This window comes from Bombina bombina, chromosome 2 (assembly GCF_027579735.1).
Source record: "Bombina bombina isolate aBomBom1 chromosome 2, aBomBom1.pri, whole genome shotgun sequence".
Taxonomy (NCBI): domain Eukaryota; kingdom Metazoa; phylum Chordata; class Amphibia; order Anura; family Bombinatoridae; genus Bombina; species Bombina bombina.
In genome coordinates this window covers 142,871,878-142,889,927 of record NC_069500.1, presented here as the reverse complement: position 1 = coordinate 142,889,927, position 18,050 = coordinate 142,871,878, and the positions used below count along the sequence as shown (strand labels likewise).

General features: G+C 39.2%; 1 protein-coding gene across 1 annotated transcript in view; it reads right to left on the bottom strand.

Moving 5' to 3' along the window:
* The window catches only part of MTREX (Mtr4 exosome RNA helicase), a gene marked incomplete in the record, with an annotated part of 385,857 nt that overhangs the window by 344,240 nt on the left and 23,567 nt on the right, over positions 1 to 18,050 (bottom strand). The window contains 6 exon segments of the mRNA XM_053701279.1: positions 828 to 929; positions 7,729 to 7,839; positions 8,199 to 8,278; positions 10,195 to 10,326; positions 10,963 to 11,065; positions 13,510 to 13,608. Of these exon segments, the coding sequence (XP_053557254.1) occupies positions 828 to 929; positions 7,729 to 7,839; positions 8,199 to 8,278; positions 10,195 to 10,326; positions 10,963 to 11,065; positions 13,510 to 13,608 (627 nt within the window).

Sequence of the window (18,050 nt, the reverse complement as noted above, 5' to 3'; positions counted from 1 at the left end):
TCTAGTGACTCTTGCGTGGAGTTCCACATCTTGGGTATTGCTATCCCATACGTCACTAGCTCATGGACTCTTACCAACTACATGAAAGAAAACAATTTATGTAAGAACTTACCTGATAAATTCATTTCTTTCATATTGGCAAGAGTCCATGAGGTCCACCCTTTTTATGATGGTTATGATTTTTGTATAAAGCACAATTATTTCCAAATTCCTTTGTTGATGCTTTTTACTCCTTTCTTTATCACCCCACTTCTTGGCTATTCATTAAACTGAATTGTGGGTGTGGTGAGGGGTGTATTTATAGGCATTTTGAGGTTTGGGAAACTTTGTCCCTCCTGGTAGGATTATATATCCCATACGTCACTAGCTCATGGACTCTTGCCAGTATGAATGAAATGAATTTATCAGGTAAGCTCTTACATAAATTATGTTTTTAAAAGCTTACAAGTTAACCTGTGAGATAGAACTCATGGGGGACATCAATGGAAAATGTCATCTGTGCCAAGAAATGTTTCCATATAACTGTGCCCAGATAAGCATGGTCAAAGTTTTATTGCTCACTAGGTAAGAACGTTAAGATAACTAATTTTGTAGTCAGGTCAGCCAGCAGGACCGAATTATTTGCAGATCCTACTGCTTAGGAACAAAAAACACAAACTTATGATATCTCAAAAGTAGCTTCAGTTTTATAAAGCTATTAAATGCAATGTTTGAGAGCTGGCAAATTTACAAGTATATTAGCAGTTGAATTAGAAAAAGAATAAATAAATACATTTTTTTTTTTTTTTTTTTAAATGACAACACAAAATTTGTCTAAGAAAACATACCCATCGGAAATCTTTGCCATCGAATTTACGTGCACTGGTGAACAAGACAGTCCTAGCTGGCATATTTATACCCATTGCAAATGTTTCTGTTGCAAACAAAGCCTGTAAATAGATTTGTTTCAGTAAAATACAATGTTTTTACAATACACCACTTATTAACATCACAGCATTCTATAAATCAGCTATATTCCAGGATTTCTAGAATGCAAACATTTAAATTAATATGGACCCTGGACCCTATTATCAGAGGCTAAATATTCAAGGGACAGTCTAGTCTAAATTAAACTTTCATGATTCATATAGGGGATGTACTTTAAAACAACTTTCCAATTTACTTTTATCATCAAATTTGCTTTGTTCTCTTGGTATTCTTTGTTGAAAAAAAAAAAAAAAAAAAAAAAAAAAGAGTAAAAAACCTAATAGTAAACCTAGGAAGTGCTCATATGCGAATTTCTAAGCCCATGAAGGCTGCCTCTTATCTCAGAACAGTTTTCCACAGCTAGACAGTGCTAGTTCATGTGTGCCATATAGATAAACATTGTGCTCACTCTATGGAGTTATGAGTCAGCACTGATTGGCTAAAATGCAAGTCTGTCAAAAGAACTGAAATAATGAGGCAGTCTGTAGAGGCTTAGATACAAGGTAATCACAGAGGTAAAAAACATAATTTATGCTTACCTGATAAATTCCTTTCTCCTGTAGTGTAGTCAGTCCACGGGTCATCCATTACTTATGGAATATATCTCTTCCTAACAGGAAACTGCAAGAGAATTACCCAGCAGAGCTGCTATATAGCTCCTCCCCTCACATATCATACTCAGTCATTCGACCAAGCAGACGAGAAAGGAGGAACCATAGGGTACAGTGGTGACTGGAGTTTAATTAAAATTTAGACCTGCCGTAAAAACAGGGCGGGACGTGGACTGACTACACTACAGGAGAAAGGAATTTATCAGGTAAGCATAAATTATGTTTTCTCCTGTTAAGTGTAGTCAGTCCACGGGTCATCCATTACTTATGGAATACCAATACCAAAGCTAAAGTACACGGATGAAGGGATGGACAAGGCAGGAACATTAAACAGAAGGAACCACTGCCTGAAGTACCTTTCTCCCAAAAATAGCCTCCGACAAAGCAAAAGTGTCAAATTTGTAAAATTTTGAAAAAGTGTGAAGCGAAGACCAAGTCGCAGCCTTGCAAATCTGTTCAACAGAGGCCTCATTTTTAAAGGCCCAGGTGGAAGCCACAGCTCTAGTAGAATGAGCTGTAATCCTTTCAGGAGGCTGCTGTCCAGCAGTCTCATAGGCTAAGCGTATTATGCTACAAAGCCAAAAAGAGAGACAGGTAGCCGAAGCCTTTTGACCTCTCCTCTGTCCAGAGTAAACGACAAACAGGGAAGAAGTTTGACGAAAATCCTTAGTTGCCTGCAAATAGAATTTCAGGGCACGGACTACGTCCAGATTATGCAAAAGTCGTTCCTTCTTTGAAGAAGCGTTAGGACACAGAGATGGAACAACAATCTCTTGATTGATATTCCTGTTAGTAACTACCTTAGGTAAGAACCCAGGTTTAGTACGCAGGACTACCTTGTCTGAATGAAAAATCAGATAAGGAGAATCACAATGTAAGGCAGATAACTCAGAGACTCTTCGAGCCGAGGAAATAGCCATCAAAAACAGAACTTTCCAAGATAACAGCTTGATATCAATGGAATGAAGTGGTTCAAATGGAACGCCTTGAAGAACATTAAGAACTAAGTTTAAGCTCCATGGCGGAGCAACAGACTTAAACACAGGCTTAATCCTAGTTAAAGCCTGACAGAAAGCCTGAACGTCTGGAACTTCAGCCAGACGTTTGTGTAGAAGAATAGACAGAGCAGAAATCTGTCCCTTTAACGAACTAGTAGATAAGCCCTTTTCTAAACCCTCTTGTAGAAAGGACAATATCCTAGGAATCCTAACCTTACTCCATGAGTAACTCTTTGATTCGCACCAATGTAAATATTTACGCCATATCTTATGGTAAATTTTTCTGGTAACAGGCTTCCTAGCCTGTATTAAGGTATCAATAACCGACTCCGAGAAGCCACGCTTTGATAGAATCAAGCGTTCAATCTCCATGCAGTCAGCCTCAGAGAAATTAGATTTGGATGTTTGAAAGGACCCTGAATTAGAAGGTCCTGTCTCAGAGGCAGAGACCACGGTGGACAGGACGACGACATGTCCACTAGGTTTGCATACCAGGTCCTGCGTGGCCACGCAGGCGCTATCAGAATCACCGAAGCATCGGGAATGGTGGAAACACATAAGCCATGTTGAAGACCCAAGGGGCTGTCAGAGCATCTATCAGCACCGCTCCCGGGTCCCTGGACCCGTAACAAGGAAGCTTGGCGTTCTGACGAGACGCCATGAGATCCAGATCTGGTTTGCCCCAACGACGAATCAGTTGAGCAAAGACCTCCGGATGAAGCTCCCACTCCCCCGGATGAAAAGTCTGGCGACTTAGAAAATCCGCCTCCCAGTTCTCCACGCCTGGGATGTAGATCGCTGACAGGTGGCAAGAGTGAGACTCTGCCCAGCGAATTATCTTTGAGACTTCCAACATCGCTAGGGAACTTCTGGTTCCCCCTTGATGGTTGATGTAAGCCACAGTCGTGATGTTGTCCGACTGAAATCTGATGAACCTCAGAGTTGCTAACTGAGGCCAAGCTAGGAGAGCATTGAATATTGCTCTTAACTCCAGAATATTTATTGGGAGGAGTTTCTCCTCCTGAGTCCATAATCCCTGAGCTTTCAGGGAATTCCAGACTGCTCCCCAGCCTAGAAGGCTGGCGTCTGTTACAATCGTCCAATCTGGCCTGCGAAAGGTCATCCCCTTGGACAGATGTGGCGGAGAAAGCCACCATAGAAGAGAATCTCTGGTCTCTTGATCCAGATTTAGTAGGGGGGACAAATCTGAGTAATCCCTGTTCCACTGACTTAGCATGCACAATTGCAGCGGTCTGAGATGCAGGCGCGCAAATGGTACTATGTCCATTGCCGCTACCATTAAGCCAATTACTTCCATGCACTGAGCTACTGACGGGTGTGGAATGGAGTGAAGGACACGGCAAGCATTTAGAAGAAGTTTTAATAACCTGGCCTCTCTCTGTCAGGTAAATTTTCATCTCTACAGAATCTATAAGAGTCCCTAGAAAGGGAACTCTTGTAAGTGGTAATAGAGAACTCTTTTCCACGTTCACCTTCCACCCATGCGACCTCAGAAATGCCAGAACTATCTCTGTATGAGACTTGGCAGTTTGAAAACTTGACGCTTGTATCAGAATGTCGTCTAGGTACGGAGTCACCGCTATGCCTCGCGGTCTTAGTACCGCCAGAAGTGATCCTAGAATTTTTGTAAAGATTCTTGGAGCCGTAGCTAATCCGAAGGGAAGAGCTACAAACTGGTAATGCCTGTCTAGGAAGGCAAATCTCAGATACCGGTAATGGTCCTTGTGAATCGGTATGTGAAGGTAGGCATCCTTTAGATCCACTGTGGTCATGTACTGACCCTCTTGGATCATGGGAAGGATGGTTTGAATAGTTTCCATTTTGAATGATGGAACTCTTAGAAATTTGTTTAGGATTTTTAAGTCCAAGATTGGCCTGAAGGTTCCCTCTTTCTTGGGAACCACAAATAGGTTTGAATAGAATCCCTGCCCGTGTTCCGTCCGCGGAACTGGGTGGATTACCCCCATTAGTAAGAGGTCTTGTACACAGCGTAGAAACGCCTCTTTCTTTATTTGGTTTGCTGATAACCTTGAAAGATGAAATCTCCCCCGTGGAGGAGAAGTTTTGAAGTCCAGGAGATATCCCTGAAATATGATCTCCAACGCCCAGGGATCCTGGACATCTCTTGCCCAAGCCTGGGCGAAGAGAGAAAGTCTGCCCCCCACTAGATCCGTTTCCGGATAGGGGGCCCTCTCTTCATGCTGTTTTGGGGGCAGCAGCAGGTTTCTTGGCCTGCTTGCCCCTGTTCCAGGACTGGTTAACTTTCCAGCCTTGCCTGTAACGAGCAACAGCTCCTTCCTGTTTTGGAGCGGAGGAAGTTGATGCTGCTCCTGCCTTGAAGTTACGAAAGGCACGAAAATTAGACTGTTTGGCCTTTGATTTGGCCCTGTCCTGAGGTAGAGCATGGCCCTTACCTCCCGTAATGTCAGCAATAATTTCTTTCAAGCCGGGCCCGAATAAGGTCTGCCCTTTGAAAGGAATATTAAGCAATTTAGATTTAGAAGTCACGTCAGCTGACCAGGATTTAAGACATAGCGCTCTGCGCGCTTGGATGGCGAATCCGGAGTTCTTAGCAGTAAGTTTGGTTAAATGCACAACGGCATCAGAAACAAATACGTTACCTAGCTAAAGTGTCTTAAGCTTGTTGATTATTTCATCCAATGGAGCTGAGCGAATGGCCTCTTCCAGAGACTCAAACCAGAATGCTGCCGCAGCAGTGACAGGCGCAATGCATGCGAGGGGCTGTAAAATAAAACCTTGTTGAACAAACATTTTCTTAAGGTAACCCTCTAATTTTTTTATCCATTGGATCTGAAAAGGCACAACTATCCTCCACCGGGATAGTGGTACCCTTAGCTAAAGTAGAAACTGCTCCCTCCACCTTAGGGACCGTCTGCCATAAGTCTCGTGTGGTGGCGTCAATAGGAAACATTTTCCTAAATATGGGAGGAGGGGTAAAAGGCACACCCGGTCTATCCCACTCCTTGCTCATAATTTCTGTAAGCCTTTTTGGTATAGGAAATACGTCAGTACACACCGGTACCGCATAGTATCTATCCAACCTACATAATTTCTCTGGAATTGCAACCGTGTTACAATCATTCAGAGCCGCTAATACCTCCCCTAGCAATGTGCGGAGGTTCTCTAGCTTAAATTTAAAATTGGAAATCTCTGAATCCAGTCTCCCTGGATCAGATCCGTCACCCACAGAATGAAGCTCTCCGTCCTCACGTTCTGCAAACTGTGACGCAGTATCTGACATGGCTCTCATCTCATCCGTGCGCTTAGATAATACTTCTGTCATAACAGTAGCCATGTCTTGCAAAGTGATTTGTAAGGGCCTCCCTGATGTACTTGGCGCCACAAAATCACGCACCTCCTGAGCGGGAGGCGAAGGTACTGACACGTGAGGAGAGTTAGTCGGCATAACTTCCCCCTCGTCGTCTGGTGATAATTTCTTTACATGTAAAGATTGACTTTTATTTAAAGTAGCATCAATGCAATTAGTACACAAATTTCTATTGGGCTCCACATTGGTCTTTAAACATAGTGAACAAAGAGATTCATCTGAGTCACACATGTTTAAAAAAACTAGCAATGAGACTAGCAAACTTGGAAATACTTTTCAAAATTAATTTACAAGCAATATAAAAAACGTTACTGTGCCTTTAAGAAGCACAGAAAAACTGACACAGTTGAAATAACAATGACCAAAATAGTTATAGCAACCAAATTTTCACAGTAAATGTATTAAGTTAGCAAAGGATTGCACCCACCAGCAAATGGATGATTAACCCCTTAGTACCCAAAAACGGATAACAATTATATAATTAACGTTTTTCTCACAGTCAAATACACTGTCACAGGACTGCTGTGCCTGATTACCTCCCTCAAAATGGATTTTGAAGACCCCTGAGCTCTCTAGAGACGATCTGGATCATGGAGGATGAAGTAGACAGATTGTGACTGAATTTTTACTGCGCAAAAAAACGCTAAAATAGGCCCCTCCCACTCATATTACAACAGTGGGGAAGCTCAGAAACTGTTTCTATGCAGAAAACAAAAATGGCCATGTGGTAAAAATCATGCCCTAATAAGTTTTATCACCAAGTACCTCACAAAAACGATTAACAAGCCAGTAAACGTTTTAAACATACATTTGAACGTTATGTATTATTATTAATAAGCCTGCTACCAGTCGTTTTTACTGCAGTTAAGGCTCATACATTATTTCAGTATTAACAGTATTTTAAGAGTCAATTCCATTCCTTAGAAAAATACATTCAGTGTACACACACATCAGCCTGATACCAGTCGCTATCACTGCATTTAAGGCTGAACTTACTTTACAATGGTATCAGCAGTATTTTCTCAGTCAATTCCATTCCTCAGAAAATAAATTACTGCACATACCTCATTTGTTGCAGGGGAGCCCTGCATGCTATTCCCCTTCTCTGAAGTTACCTCACTCCTCAGATGAGAAACAGCCAGTGGATCTTAGTTACGTCTGCTAAGACCATAGAAAAAAACCCAGGCAGATTCTTCTTCTAATGCTGCCTGAGAATAAACAGCACACTCCGGTGCCATTTAAAAACAACAAACTTTTGATTGTAGAAATAAACTAAGTTAAAAAACACCACAGATCTCTCACAGCTTCCTTTTTAGTTAGGCTGCAAGAGAATGACTGAGTATGATATGTGAGGGGAGGAGCTATATAGCAGCTCTGCTGGGTAATTCTCTTGCAGTTTCCTGTTAGGAAGAGATATATTCCATAAGTAATGGATGACCCGTGGACTGACTACACTTAACAGGAGAAAGTATATTAATATAGCCGTGTTGGTTATGCAAAACTGGGGAATGGATAATAAAAGGAATTTATCTTTTTAAACAATAAAAATTCTGGAGTAGACTGTTTAAAAGTAAATACAAATCTACATTGATACTATTTTTGTAGAACTGTAATTGACGGTTGAAAATAAAATAAGTAGTGTTAACGTAACACACGGGAATGTAGAGAAAGACGTTTTAATCATTTACTGAATTAATATGACATGCTTAATAAAGACTACATAACCTAGTCATTTGATTTAAAATATTTTGTTCAGCTTTCTATGACATTAGTACAATAGTACCTTGATCAATCCTTCTGAGAAAAGGATTTCTATGGTTTCTTTCAGTATAGGAAGTAATCCACCATGATGTATCCCAATGCCTCTCTTTAACAGGGGCAACACATGTTCAACCTGTGAATGCAGAGAAAGTGTGTGTAAAATAACACTATACCGAGAACATAAGGTATGTTAAACAAATTATTTTGTGCTGTTTCAAAGAGGAATATTGAAAATACATTGTTTCTAAAGAATGTAACGCCAAGAAAATGGCACGTGACTTCAGTTTGAAGGTTAGTAGGCACCAAGTAACTTACTTATGAAGACAGCAATTTAAATTATTAATTTGAATTGGAAAATAAAAAGGTTCCGAAAACAGTATTTTGTTGTTAAAGAAAATTGGCATAAAATTGTTAAAACTGGACATCGGGTGGCAAAGGCTGCTTTTGACAGATTCTAGACAGGAAGGAAGTTGAGAACTTCATAAAACAAACCTGAGGGAGCTTTTTATCTTCATCTGATAAACAATCAATTGCATTGTTGAATACTTCTTCAACCATCTTTTTTTCTTCCTCTGGAGGAAAGAAAACAAAACAATCTTAAAATAGTTACAGAATTAATCTCTTTTATAAAATACTAACTTATTATTTAAGGAACAGGGGGAAAAACAAAAACAAACACTGACTGCTCAAATTCAGTCAGCAATAGCACAATTTTTAAGTATAATCTTCATTCAACTTTAAACTACTGGCTGTAAGTGAGAATAACCTCTCTGGGGAGCCATCGCTTGATAAATTGTACTTGAGGAATCACCTAGAAAATTAAGGCGTCACCTACAGTAAACATCTTTGGCCAGATTACAAGTGGAGCGCAAACGTTTGTGAACGAGCGATAAGGGGTTTATTGCTGGTGTTTGTGCTCGTTGGGTTTACCCCTGGAAATAGGAGTTAGCACACATGAGAATATGCACGCAAGTAGGGTTTTGCACTTTTTTCTCTCCATTAGTTTCTAAGGAGGTTAGCGGGTTAGCTTACTTCTAGCAGTTAACGTTAGAGCGGGAGTATTAATTAGCGCTTGTAATCTGGCTCCTTAGGAGCAGCCAAGTAAAGCTTTTTTTTGTATATTGATACACTATTACAGAAAGATGTGGACACCCTAATAATTATTGAGATCAGATGTTTAAGCCACACCCATTGCTAACAGGGGCATAGAATCTAGCACATAACTATCAAATATTCAAAGACAATGGCAGTACAATAGGTCATAATGAAGAGTTCAGTGACTCTAAAATGTGGCATTGTCATAGGATGCCACAAGTCAGTTTGTGAAATCTCTCCCCGACTTGATCTGCCCTGGTCAACTAAGTGCTATTGTTGTGAAGTGGAAGTGTTTAGAAGCAACAACAGCCCATCCATTAAATGGTAGACCATGCAAACTCAAAGAGCGGGAGCACGAGTGCGGAATCACGAAAGACAAACATCGCTTGTCATCTGTTGCATCACTCACTACTTAGTTTTAAATCGCCTCTGGAAACAACATTAGCACAAGAACTGTGCCTTGGGAGCTTTGTGAAACGAGTTTGCATGGCCAAGCAGCTACACAAGCCTCATAACATGTGAAATGACTAGCATTGGCTGGAGTGGTGTAAAGCAAGCTGCCACTGGACTCTGGAGCGGTTAATCATGCCTAACTGACAGTCCTATGCAAGAATACGAGTTTGGTGGATGCCAGGAGAATGCTACCTACCAGAATGCATATTGACTACTGTAAACTTTGGTGGATGTGGGTTTGGGCTGTTTTTCAAAGTTTGGGTTAGTCCCCTTACAATTGAAGGGTCATGTTAAAGTGAATGTAAATTTTGATGCTTTAGTGCCCGGTTTTTAAAAATTTGATTAAAAACAGGGGCACTTTAATTCATCAAAATTTACATTTCACTCCTGTTGTGAAAAAAACAAACAAACAAAAAAAAACCCACACCTTTTAAACTTGAAAGCAGCTCCAGCTTTCTCCGGTCGTTGAAAGTTATTTCTGATGTCAGAAATAGATAGGTCATCCTCCAATCACGGCTTCCCCCGGGGGAATCAGTGTCCGATTCAACACCATGATTGGAGGAAGCCGGATTCCTCATTTTAGACCCAGGCAGAGGCTTTGCAACAGGTGGAGGAAGCTGGAGCTGCTGTCAAGATTAAAAGGTAAGGTTTTTTTTTCACAACAGGACTGGATTGTAAATTTTTATGAATTAAAGTGCCCCTGTTTTAATAGAATTTTTAAAAACCGGGCACTTTGTAAATTTTGATGCTATTCACTTTAATGCTCATTTATATATGATTGGGCTGATGTCCACATACTTTTGGCTATATAGTGTATATGTAACCATTACAATGTGGAAATACAATTCTATGATCTTGGACTTATCAAGCCTAAGTACATAATGTATAGATTACGGACACACCACATATCACCCAGAAGCTACCTGCACTGAATCAGTACCTGAATTGAAGTCAAGTTTAGACATCTGGAGAGCATAGGCCTCACAATCCTTTTTACTGAAGCTAAAGATAATAACTGGCTGGAAGTTTCTTTCCATTATCATCTTCACGATCTTAAACACATTAGAGGGACCTAAAAAATAAGAAAAATAAATATAAATAACTACCAGTACCTGTCAATTTATGCTAGAATACTCTAAAGACACATACGTATAGGTTTGAGATATACATTTCATTATTTGGAGTAAATTATTATTAAAAGGGGACATAGAAGTGGAAAATAAAAATTATCAAATGTGCGAGTTGTATTATTACACCGCTGCTTGCATAACCCTCAATTATATAACATTTCCTCATAATGACGCAATCTGTTGCGCAGTCTGATGTGAAATTAGCGGTTGTAGGAAGTTGATCTAAGGCAGGGGTGTCCAAACTTTGCTCTCCAGAGGTTTTGCAACTACATTTCCCATGATGCTCAGCTAGATAAAATGCTGGTTGAGCATCATCGGAAATGTAGTTCCAAAACCTCTGGAGAGCAAAGTTTGGACACCCCTGATCTAAGGCCACACACACAAAAAATATATAAAAAAATCAATAAATCCTAAAGGTAATCTGAATATGTCCATCGCGTACACATTCTTCTGAACCTACTGCAAACAGGTGAAACTATAAATGTGAATATGGTTTTGTTATACCTATAAGATTCCTAGCCCCTTATAGAGAAGTAACTGACATAGTAATGTGAATATCACCAATATCTGACAATTACCTTTTGTTCCTCCTTTCCTGCCTTTTTGGTCTCCTTTAGATAATTCTCCTGAGTCTCTCAGTACCTGCATGGCTGTATTAAAGTTGTCTTCCCTGAAATCACCCTGGCAAATAAATGGGGGGGGGGGGGGGGGGGGAAGTAAAAAAAATGTGATGAGTAATAAAAATCAACAGACTACCCAGATGTACCAAAATGGTTAAAGAGCATATTTGTCATGACAAGGACTGGAGGTCTGTACAATATTTTAAGTCTCATTTGAGCAAACTTAAATTTCCATACATCCAGAGACCTGGTGCCTCAAGTCAGTTTATGGCCCAAAATGTCAACAAAGTGACAAGAGACAGAGCCCATCTTCACCACAGCTAAATCAAATCAGAATACGATTTTTATAATTATTATGCATTTAAGACATTTCTTACCACTAGACCACTGGTTTTCAAACATGTCTTCAGGCCTGACTTTGAGGATATCTGAACAAGAGCACAGGTGAAATTATGAGCCGATTAGTAAACATGGTTATGTTACCTGCTCTCACCCAAAGTAATTCAGAAATCTGTCCTGTTAGGGACACCTGAGGAGAGGTTTGAAAACAAGTGCACTAGACTTATATTTGGTACCAATATTTCCTGTATGGTCCATTATAGAGTTTCTGTGTTAGCAGCACCCACATATAAAATACAGTGCAATATATAATTTTGGCATACATTTATGGCCCCCTGTGAAAGCCCATCCAAGACTCCTCTGTGCCCCTTCCCAGAGTTAGCAACCTGATATCATGGATATTAGTAATAAAATATTTTTGAGAACTCAGAATTTTGTCATTCTACATGGTAAGCTGCCTAAAACACTGTGTGACTATTTTCCTTGCAAAGCTTCCTTAAAGGGACATTCCAGACAAAATTAAAAACTACATTAATGCATTTCAGTTTTAAATAGAAGCCTTTTTGTAATATACACGTATTAGCAAAAAATCTTCTTATAAAAGCTATAGCCGTTTCTTTGCACCAACTCAATTTGTTAATTGATACAAGCCCCATTGGTGCTCTGAGCAGCTGCAGTATTTAAAATACTGGTGCACTGAGAATTTCTAGTTATGCTTCACATGCATGTGCAAAGAAAAATGTTAACACTAAAACATTGATAACTTTTACTAGAAGCATTTTTGCATTACATGTATATTGCAAATATGTTTCTATTCAAAGATATTAATTTATGTGCTTTTAAATTTTGACAGGCATGTCGCTTTAAGAGAAATATCCAAGCTAATACAGAGTGCTTTTTACTGTGATTCTTTTTTGCTCATAAAAAAAATTGTTCCTTTTCACGTTTTTGCCTTTGTCTAACATTTGAACCACGCTACTGAAGAGACTAGTATAACAGTATTGTGTTTTTAGATTGATTTTTGCCAAATTGTATTTTGGGATTTTTAATCTGTTAGTCTGGGTTTTTCCTTGGCAACAGAGATAGTTTAGTGTGGCTAGCACTAAAGAGGAGGAATTTCTCTGAGTCTAGTGCACTGCAGACGAGAGTGTTTGTTAAACCTTTAAACCACAGGACTATGCCATTGGTTCAGTTGCCTTGAGTGGCTAGTCTGTGACAAAATGGTTAAAGGGACAGTAAAGTCAAAACTAAACTTTCATGATTCAGATAGGGCATGCAATTTTAAACAACTTTCCAATTTACTTTTATCATCAAATTTGCTTTGTTCCCTTGGTGGTATTTTTGAAAAGCTAAACCTAGCTAGGCTCAAACCGATTTCTTAACAGTTGAAAACCGCCTCCTAACTCAGAGCATTTTGAACGTTTTTCACAGTTAGACTGTGCTAGTTCACATGTATCATATAGATAACATTGTGCTCACTCCCGTGAAGTTATTTAGGAGTCTTCACTGATTTACTACACTGCATGTCTGTCAAAGGCTCGTAGATAAGGAGGCTGTCTGCAAAGGCTTAGATACAAGGTAATCACAGAGGTAAAAAGTACATTAATATAACTGTGTTGGTTATGCAAAAACGGGGAATGGGTAATAAAGGGATTATCTATCTTTTTAAATAAGAACATTTTTGGTGTAGACTATCCCTTAAAAGGGTAAAAGGTCGGTTAACCATTGCTTTGACAAACTGGTGACTGTTGTAGGGCTGTTTAAACTCTGTATGTCACCATATTTCATTGGTTTGGTATTACCCTAAAGTCATATATATTTATTATTAGCCATTACAATTTCAGTAAGTGCAATGTATTGCAGCTCTCTTAGGCAGTCGATGGCTTAAAGCAAAGGTTTTAAAAGATGAATCAGACGTATAATAGATCTGTTGGGATGCAAAACATTTTTATGAAAAGCCTCACTCATAACTAAAAAGCAAAACCTACATCATTCCTTTGTCTGGTTTTAAGAAGCTACGAATAAGTTACATCAAACACCATAAGCAGTGCACATGCTAGAATAAGTACATTTATTGCTGTACACATTGCGTATTTTATATTGTTTAATCAAACAAACATTGCAACATTTCCTGTATGTCACAACAAATGTTGGCATCAAACTTACATTTTCGTCTACAACAAGGTGGAGCCCATCACCACCTGCTGGAAATATATAGTGCTGCAATGGAGTAGGACGGTAGTCTGTGTATATGACGTGACATGGCTGGAAACAAAAAAATTCAAAAAATAAAAAATGATAAACTATTTATTTCAAACTATATGACCACAGAAACCGTGTAGAAACAAATTTAAACAAAAGCTGATCATTGGTTTAAAATTTACATTTACTAATAGGAGATACTTGATACAGCTATATCAGCACAGTTTTAATAGGGAGGGTTATTGGCATATTCACATGATTTGTATATGCTTCTTCTATGTAGACACACTAAGCACCAGCTAAAATGCACTTAAAGCAGTTTAAAAAGCAAAACAAAAAACACACTGACTGCCAATAGTGACTCCTAACATGTATATTGTGTACTTAATAACTTTATATTTCAACATACAGTTTTTAATGTTTTGTTAAACTTAACCAGCTTTTTAAAGAGGTAGCCCCTGCACAATAAGTATTTTGCATACTTAAGTTTAAAGGTGAATTTAATTATGGTTTAAATAATAAAAAAAAAGTTTAAAGAAACATTTAAAGAAAAGCAACAATACAATAAGAGTAGAAATCAATGGACTTTTTCTTTTTTTTTTTTTTAGATCCAAATTGTGTAGTAGGCGTTCCTTAGAGGTAGAAGGATTTGGGAACAGAGAAGGAACAACAATCTCCTGATTGCTATTTTCTGAAGACACTACCTTTGGGAGAAAACCAGATTTAGTTCCTGATGAAAAATCAAAAAAGGGATGATCAGAAGACAAAGCTGAAAATTCAGAAACTCTTATAGTGGAAGAAATTTCTACAATAAAGAGACCCTTCCATGATAATTTTAGGTCCAGATATTGCATAGGTTTAAAAGGGGGGACCTTGAAGAACCATATTCAAATTCCAAGAGGGAAAATGGGCATAATAACAGGGCAAATTCTCACCAAGACTTCAACAAAGATTTGATCATCAGGCAACTTAGCCAGCTTTTTGTGAAATAAAACAGATAATGCAGAAATCTGACCCTTTAAAGAAGTAGCCGATAAAAAAAAAAAAAAAATCTAGACCACAACCAAAGTAATTAAGCTTTCTAAATCTAATGATAAATTCTCTGCGTGACAGATAAGTTTGCAGTAAGAAGAGATAACATTAAAGCAGCCAAACTAGGCAAGGCCCCAGGCCCTGATAATATACCAATTGAGTACTACAAACTCTTACAGAGCTTAGCCCATTACTAGCCCAAACATTAACAGCCTACCTAAAGGGCACAGCAATTCCCTCAGCTAACTTCACAGATGCACATATGTGCTGAATCCTGAAGCCAGATAGAGACCCGACGATCCCTGCCTCTTATAGGCCGATAGCACTCTTGGATAATGAATATAAACTTTTCACAGCCATATTGGCTAACAGATTAGCTGCTGTACTAGGAACAGTAATTCATAAAGATCAGACGGGATTCATGAGACATCGCTCCTCAATCACTAACATACGCAAAACCCTGGCAGTCAATGACCACTACTGGCAGGGGAAAAAAAATAATTGCATACATTCTCTCTATCGACGCGGAAAAGGTGTTCGATAGAGTGGAATGGGATCATTTACTGCCCTCCCTGGGCAAATTTGGCATCACCGGAGATTTCCACAATCTCATACAAACACTATACTGCAAACCACACACCTCAATAACAGTAAACGGAGAAGTGTCCTAGCCATTTTTCCTTGAAATGGGCACCAGACAGTGATGCCCTCTGTCACCCCTCCTATTCAACCTAGCCATGGAACCCCTTGCCATACACATAAGAAACATGATAGAAGCAACAAATGTAGGGACTCACTCATTACACCTATCATTATACGCGGACGACCTACTCCTGTATGTAACCAACCCAGGCACCACTATACCAAAACTCATCTCCATATTTCAACAGTTTGGAGCAATCTCAGGCTACAAAGTGAACCTGGAAAAAATCGGAACTGACATACCTCACTAAATCACAGCACCCCACAGCTATACAAACTAGGGTTGCACCGATACCAATTTTTTTTTTTTAAGACCGAGTACAAGTACCGTTACTTTTTTTTCAAATACTCACCGATACCAATTACCGATACTTTTTTATGTCATGACAGTTTACCTAGCACATTACAGAGTAATGATTTAAGATCACTTCTTTATAATTATGAACTGTATCTCAAAAGACATTTTGAAATAATAAAACAGTTTTATGTGCTTGTTGTCACAAAGTTTACAGAACACGTTTATAACTAAAAATATTACAATAACATTAATAATAACAATAAATAACAGCTGCAGCAGCTAGGGCTGGAAAGCTACAATTTAAAGGGGGGATTACTGGATGCAATTGGGTTGTAGGGTGCCTATATAACTCAATCTGACATTTGTACTTAATACAAAGTAATATAATTTAATTCTGAAAATAATATTGGGGAAGGAGTATCCCAGTAATCCACTTTGAGAAAAATGGGGCATTTGCATTCTACTGACTCAACAGAAAATAGGGCTGGTCTTCATATTTTTCCAGGGCTGCTTTTTATTCCCAGTCCAGCCCTGGCTAAGGTTGTTCCTCAGAGTACAGTATGTTTTGAGCATATTTGTGCAAGAGGAGAACTAGCAGTATAACAGGCAATCTAGCAATTAGAATATTTTTTCAAAAGTTAGTGGAAAGTTCTTAAGGAACAGAAGCATCTCTGCATGTTCAGCTATAAGTCTGTTTCTGCTAACAGCAAGGACGTTTGACGCTAAGCTGAACAGTCTTTCACTTTTCACACTAATGCATGGGTTAGAAAGATATTTTTGGGCCATTAAATCTCAGTTTATTAACTGCCCAGTACTTCAGGGGTTTATCTGAATGACTGCTCTGATGTACAATAATACAAATAACAACTAAAAATTGTTCTGCCAATACAAATTGCTAAGTCTCCACTCCAGTTTAAAATGAAATGGGAACGTGCAGTTTGAAAAATGCCTAATGCAAATACTTGGTATCATCACCTACACGTTAACCCATACATAATCTACAACTGAATATTCCCCCTGTGATTGCACAGATACGCTCATTGCTGGCAAGCTGGGCTACACTACCAATGTCCCTATCGGGTGGAGTGAACCTAATCAAAATGATAGCGATGCCCAAACTATTGTATCCTTTGCAATTACTCCTTGTTACTAACCCAAACTGATCTGAAGAATCTCTCTAATGCATTTAGCAACTTTGCGTGGAACTCGAGGAAACATAGAATTAGTAGAACTAAATTAGCCTTACCAACTGACAAAGGGTGATTGAATTTTCCAAATGTCGAATGGTATAATTAGGCAACATTGACAAAAATAGTCTAAGTGGCTAGCGCGTACATCAGTTTTCAATGACGAGCAACTCGAGAAGTCCTTAGTTCACCCACATTATCTAGCCTTCTTGCCTCACACTTCCATTCATTCACTCCTTTCGCAAATTAAAGATAACATTTTATTCAAAGATCCACTGAGCGCATGGGCAAAGCTGTGCAAATGGTGGAAGCTCCCTAACAAAATCACTAGACATCTCCCGTTACAGGGCAACTCTACCTTTCTCCCGGGCATGACCACACGCATGTTTGCTTTGTGGAAAGAGAAGGGACTAAGGTTAAATCTCACAACTGATAGATCCCCTCACTGATAAACCATTTCAGATATCACATTTGCAGGAAAAATTTGATCTCCCTAGACATAGCACTTTCGCATACCTTCAATCCACTCATTAAGCCCACAAATTAGGGACTCAACTGTAGGACCAATACTCCAATAGACACCATCTGATCTCTGACTAAACAAGGATCACACACCATTTCATACATTTATAGCTTAATTATGGAGAACAAATCCGCTGAGATCCTGCAACAACTGAGTGACAAATGGAAGCGCAACGCAAATAGACATTGGCGAGGACACCATTTCGGACAGCTTTAAGCTTGTGGCGAGTAGCACATTAGCAATAACATATAGAGAGATGCACCTTAAATTCATACACCTAAGCTATATTAACCCCCAGTTGAGAGCCAAATGGGTGCCAGAAGCATTAGACACATGCCTTAAATGTTCCTCACATAAACCAGATACCACACACTTGTTCTGGAGCTGTCCCAGGATAGCTCAGTTCTGAGGTAAGATCCAGTATTGGTTGAAAATGACCTGCGACACACAACTGGTCCTAGCAATCCATGATGCCTTTCTTCTTAGCGGACATAGACAGAGAGCTCCACAGGACCGCTTCCTGAACACCGCCATACTAATAGCTAGAAAACTAATACTACAACAATGGATATCTCGTAAGCCACCACACCTAACACAAATTATTAGCCTATTATACACACAACTGTTGATAGAGCAGGCGGACGTTAAAGGAGACCTAGAGAGGAGAATCAAAGCGTTTACCATAAAATGTGAACCCTATTTATTGACTATGCCTGCCAACATCTGCACGCAAATACTGTCCCCCTTCGCTGGCAGCACGTAC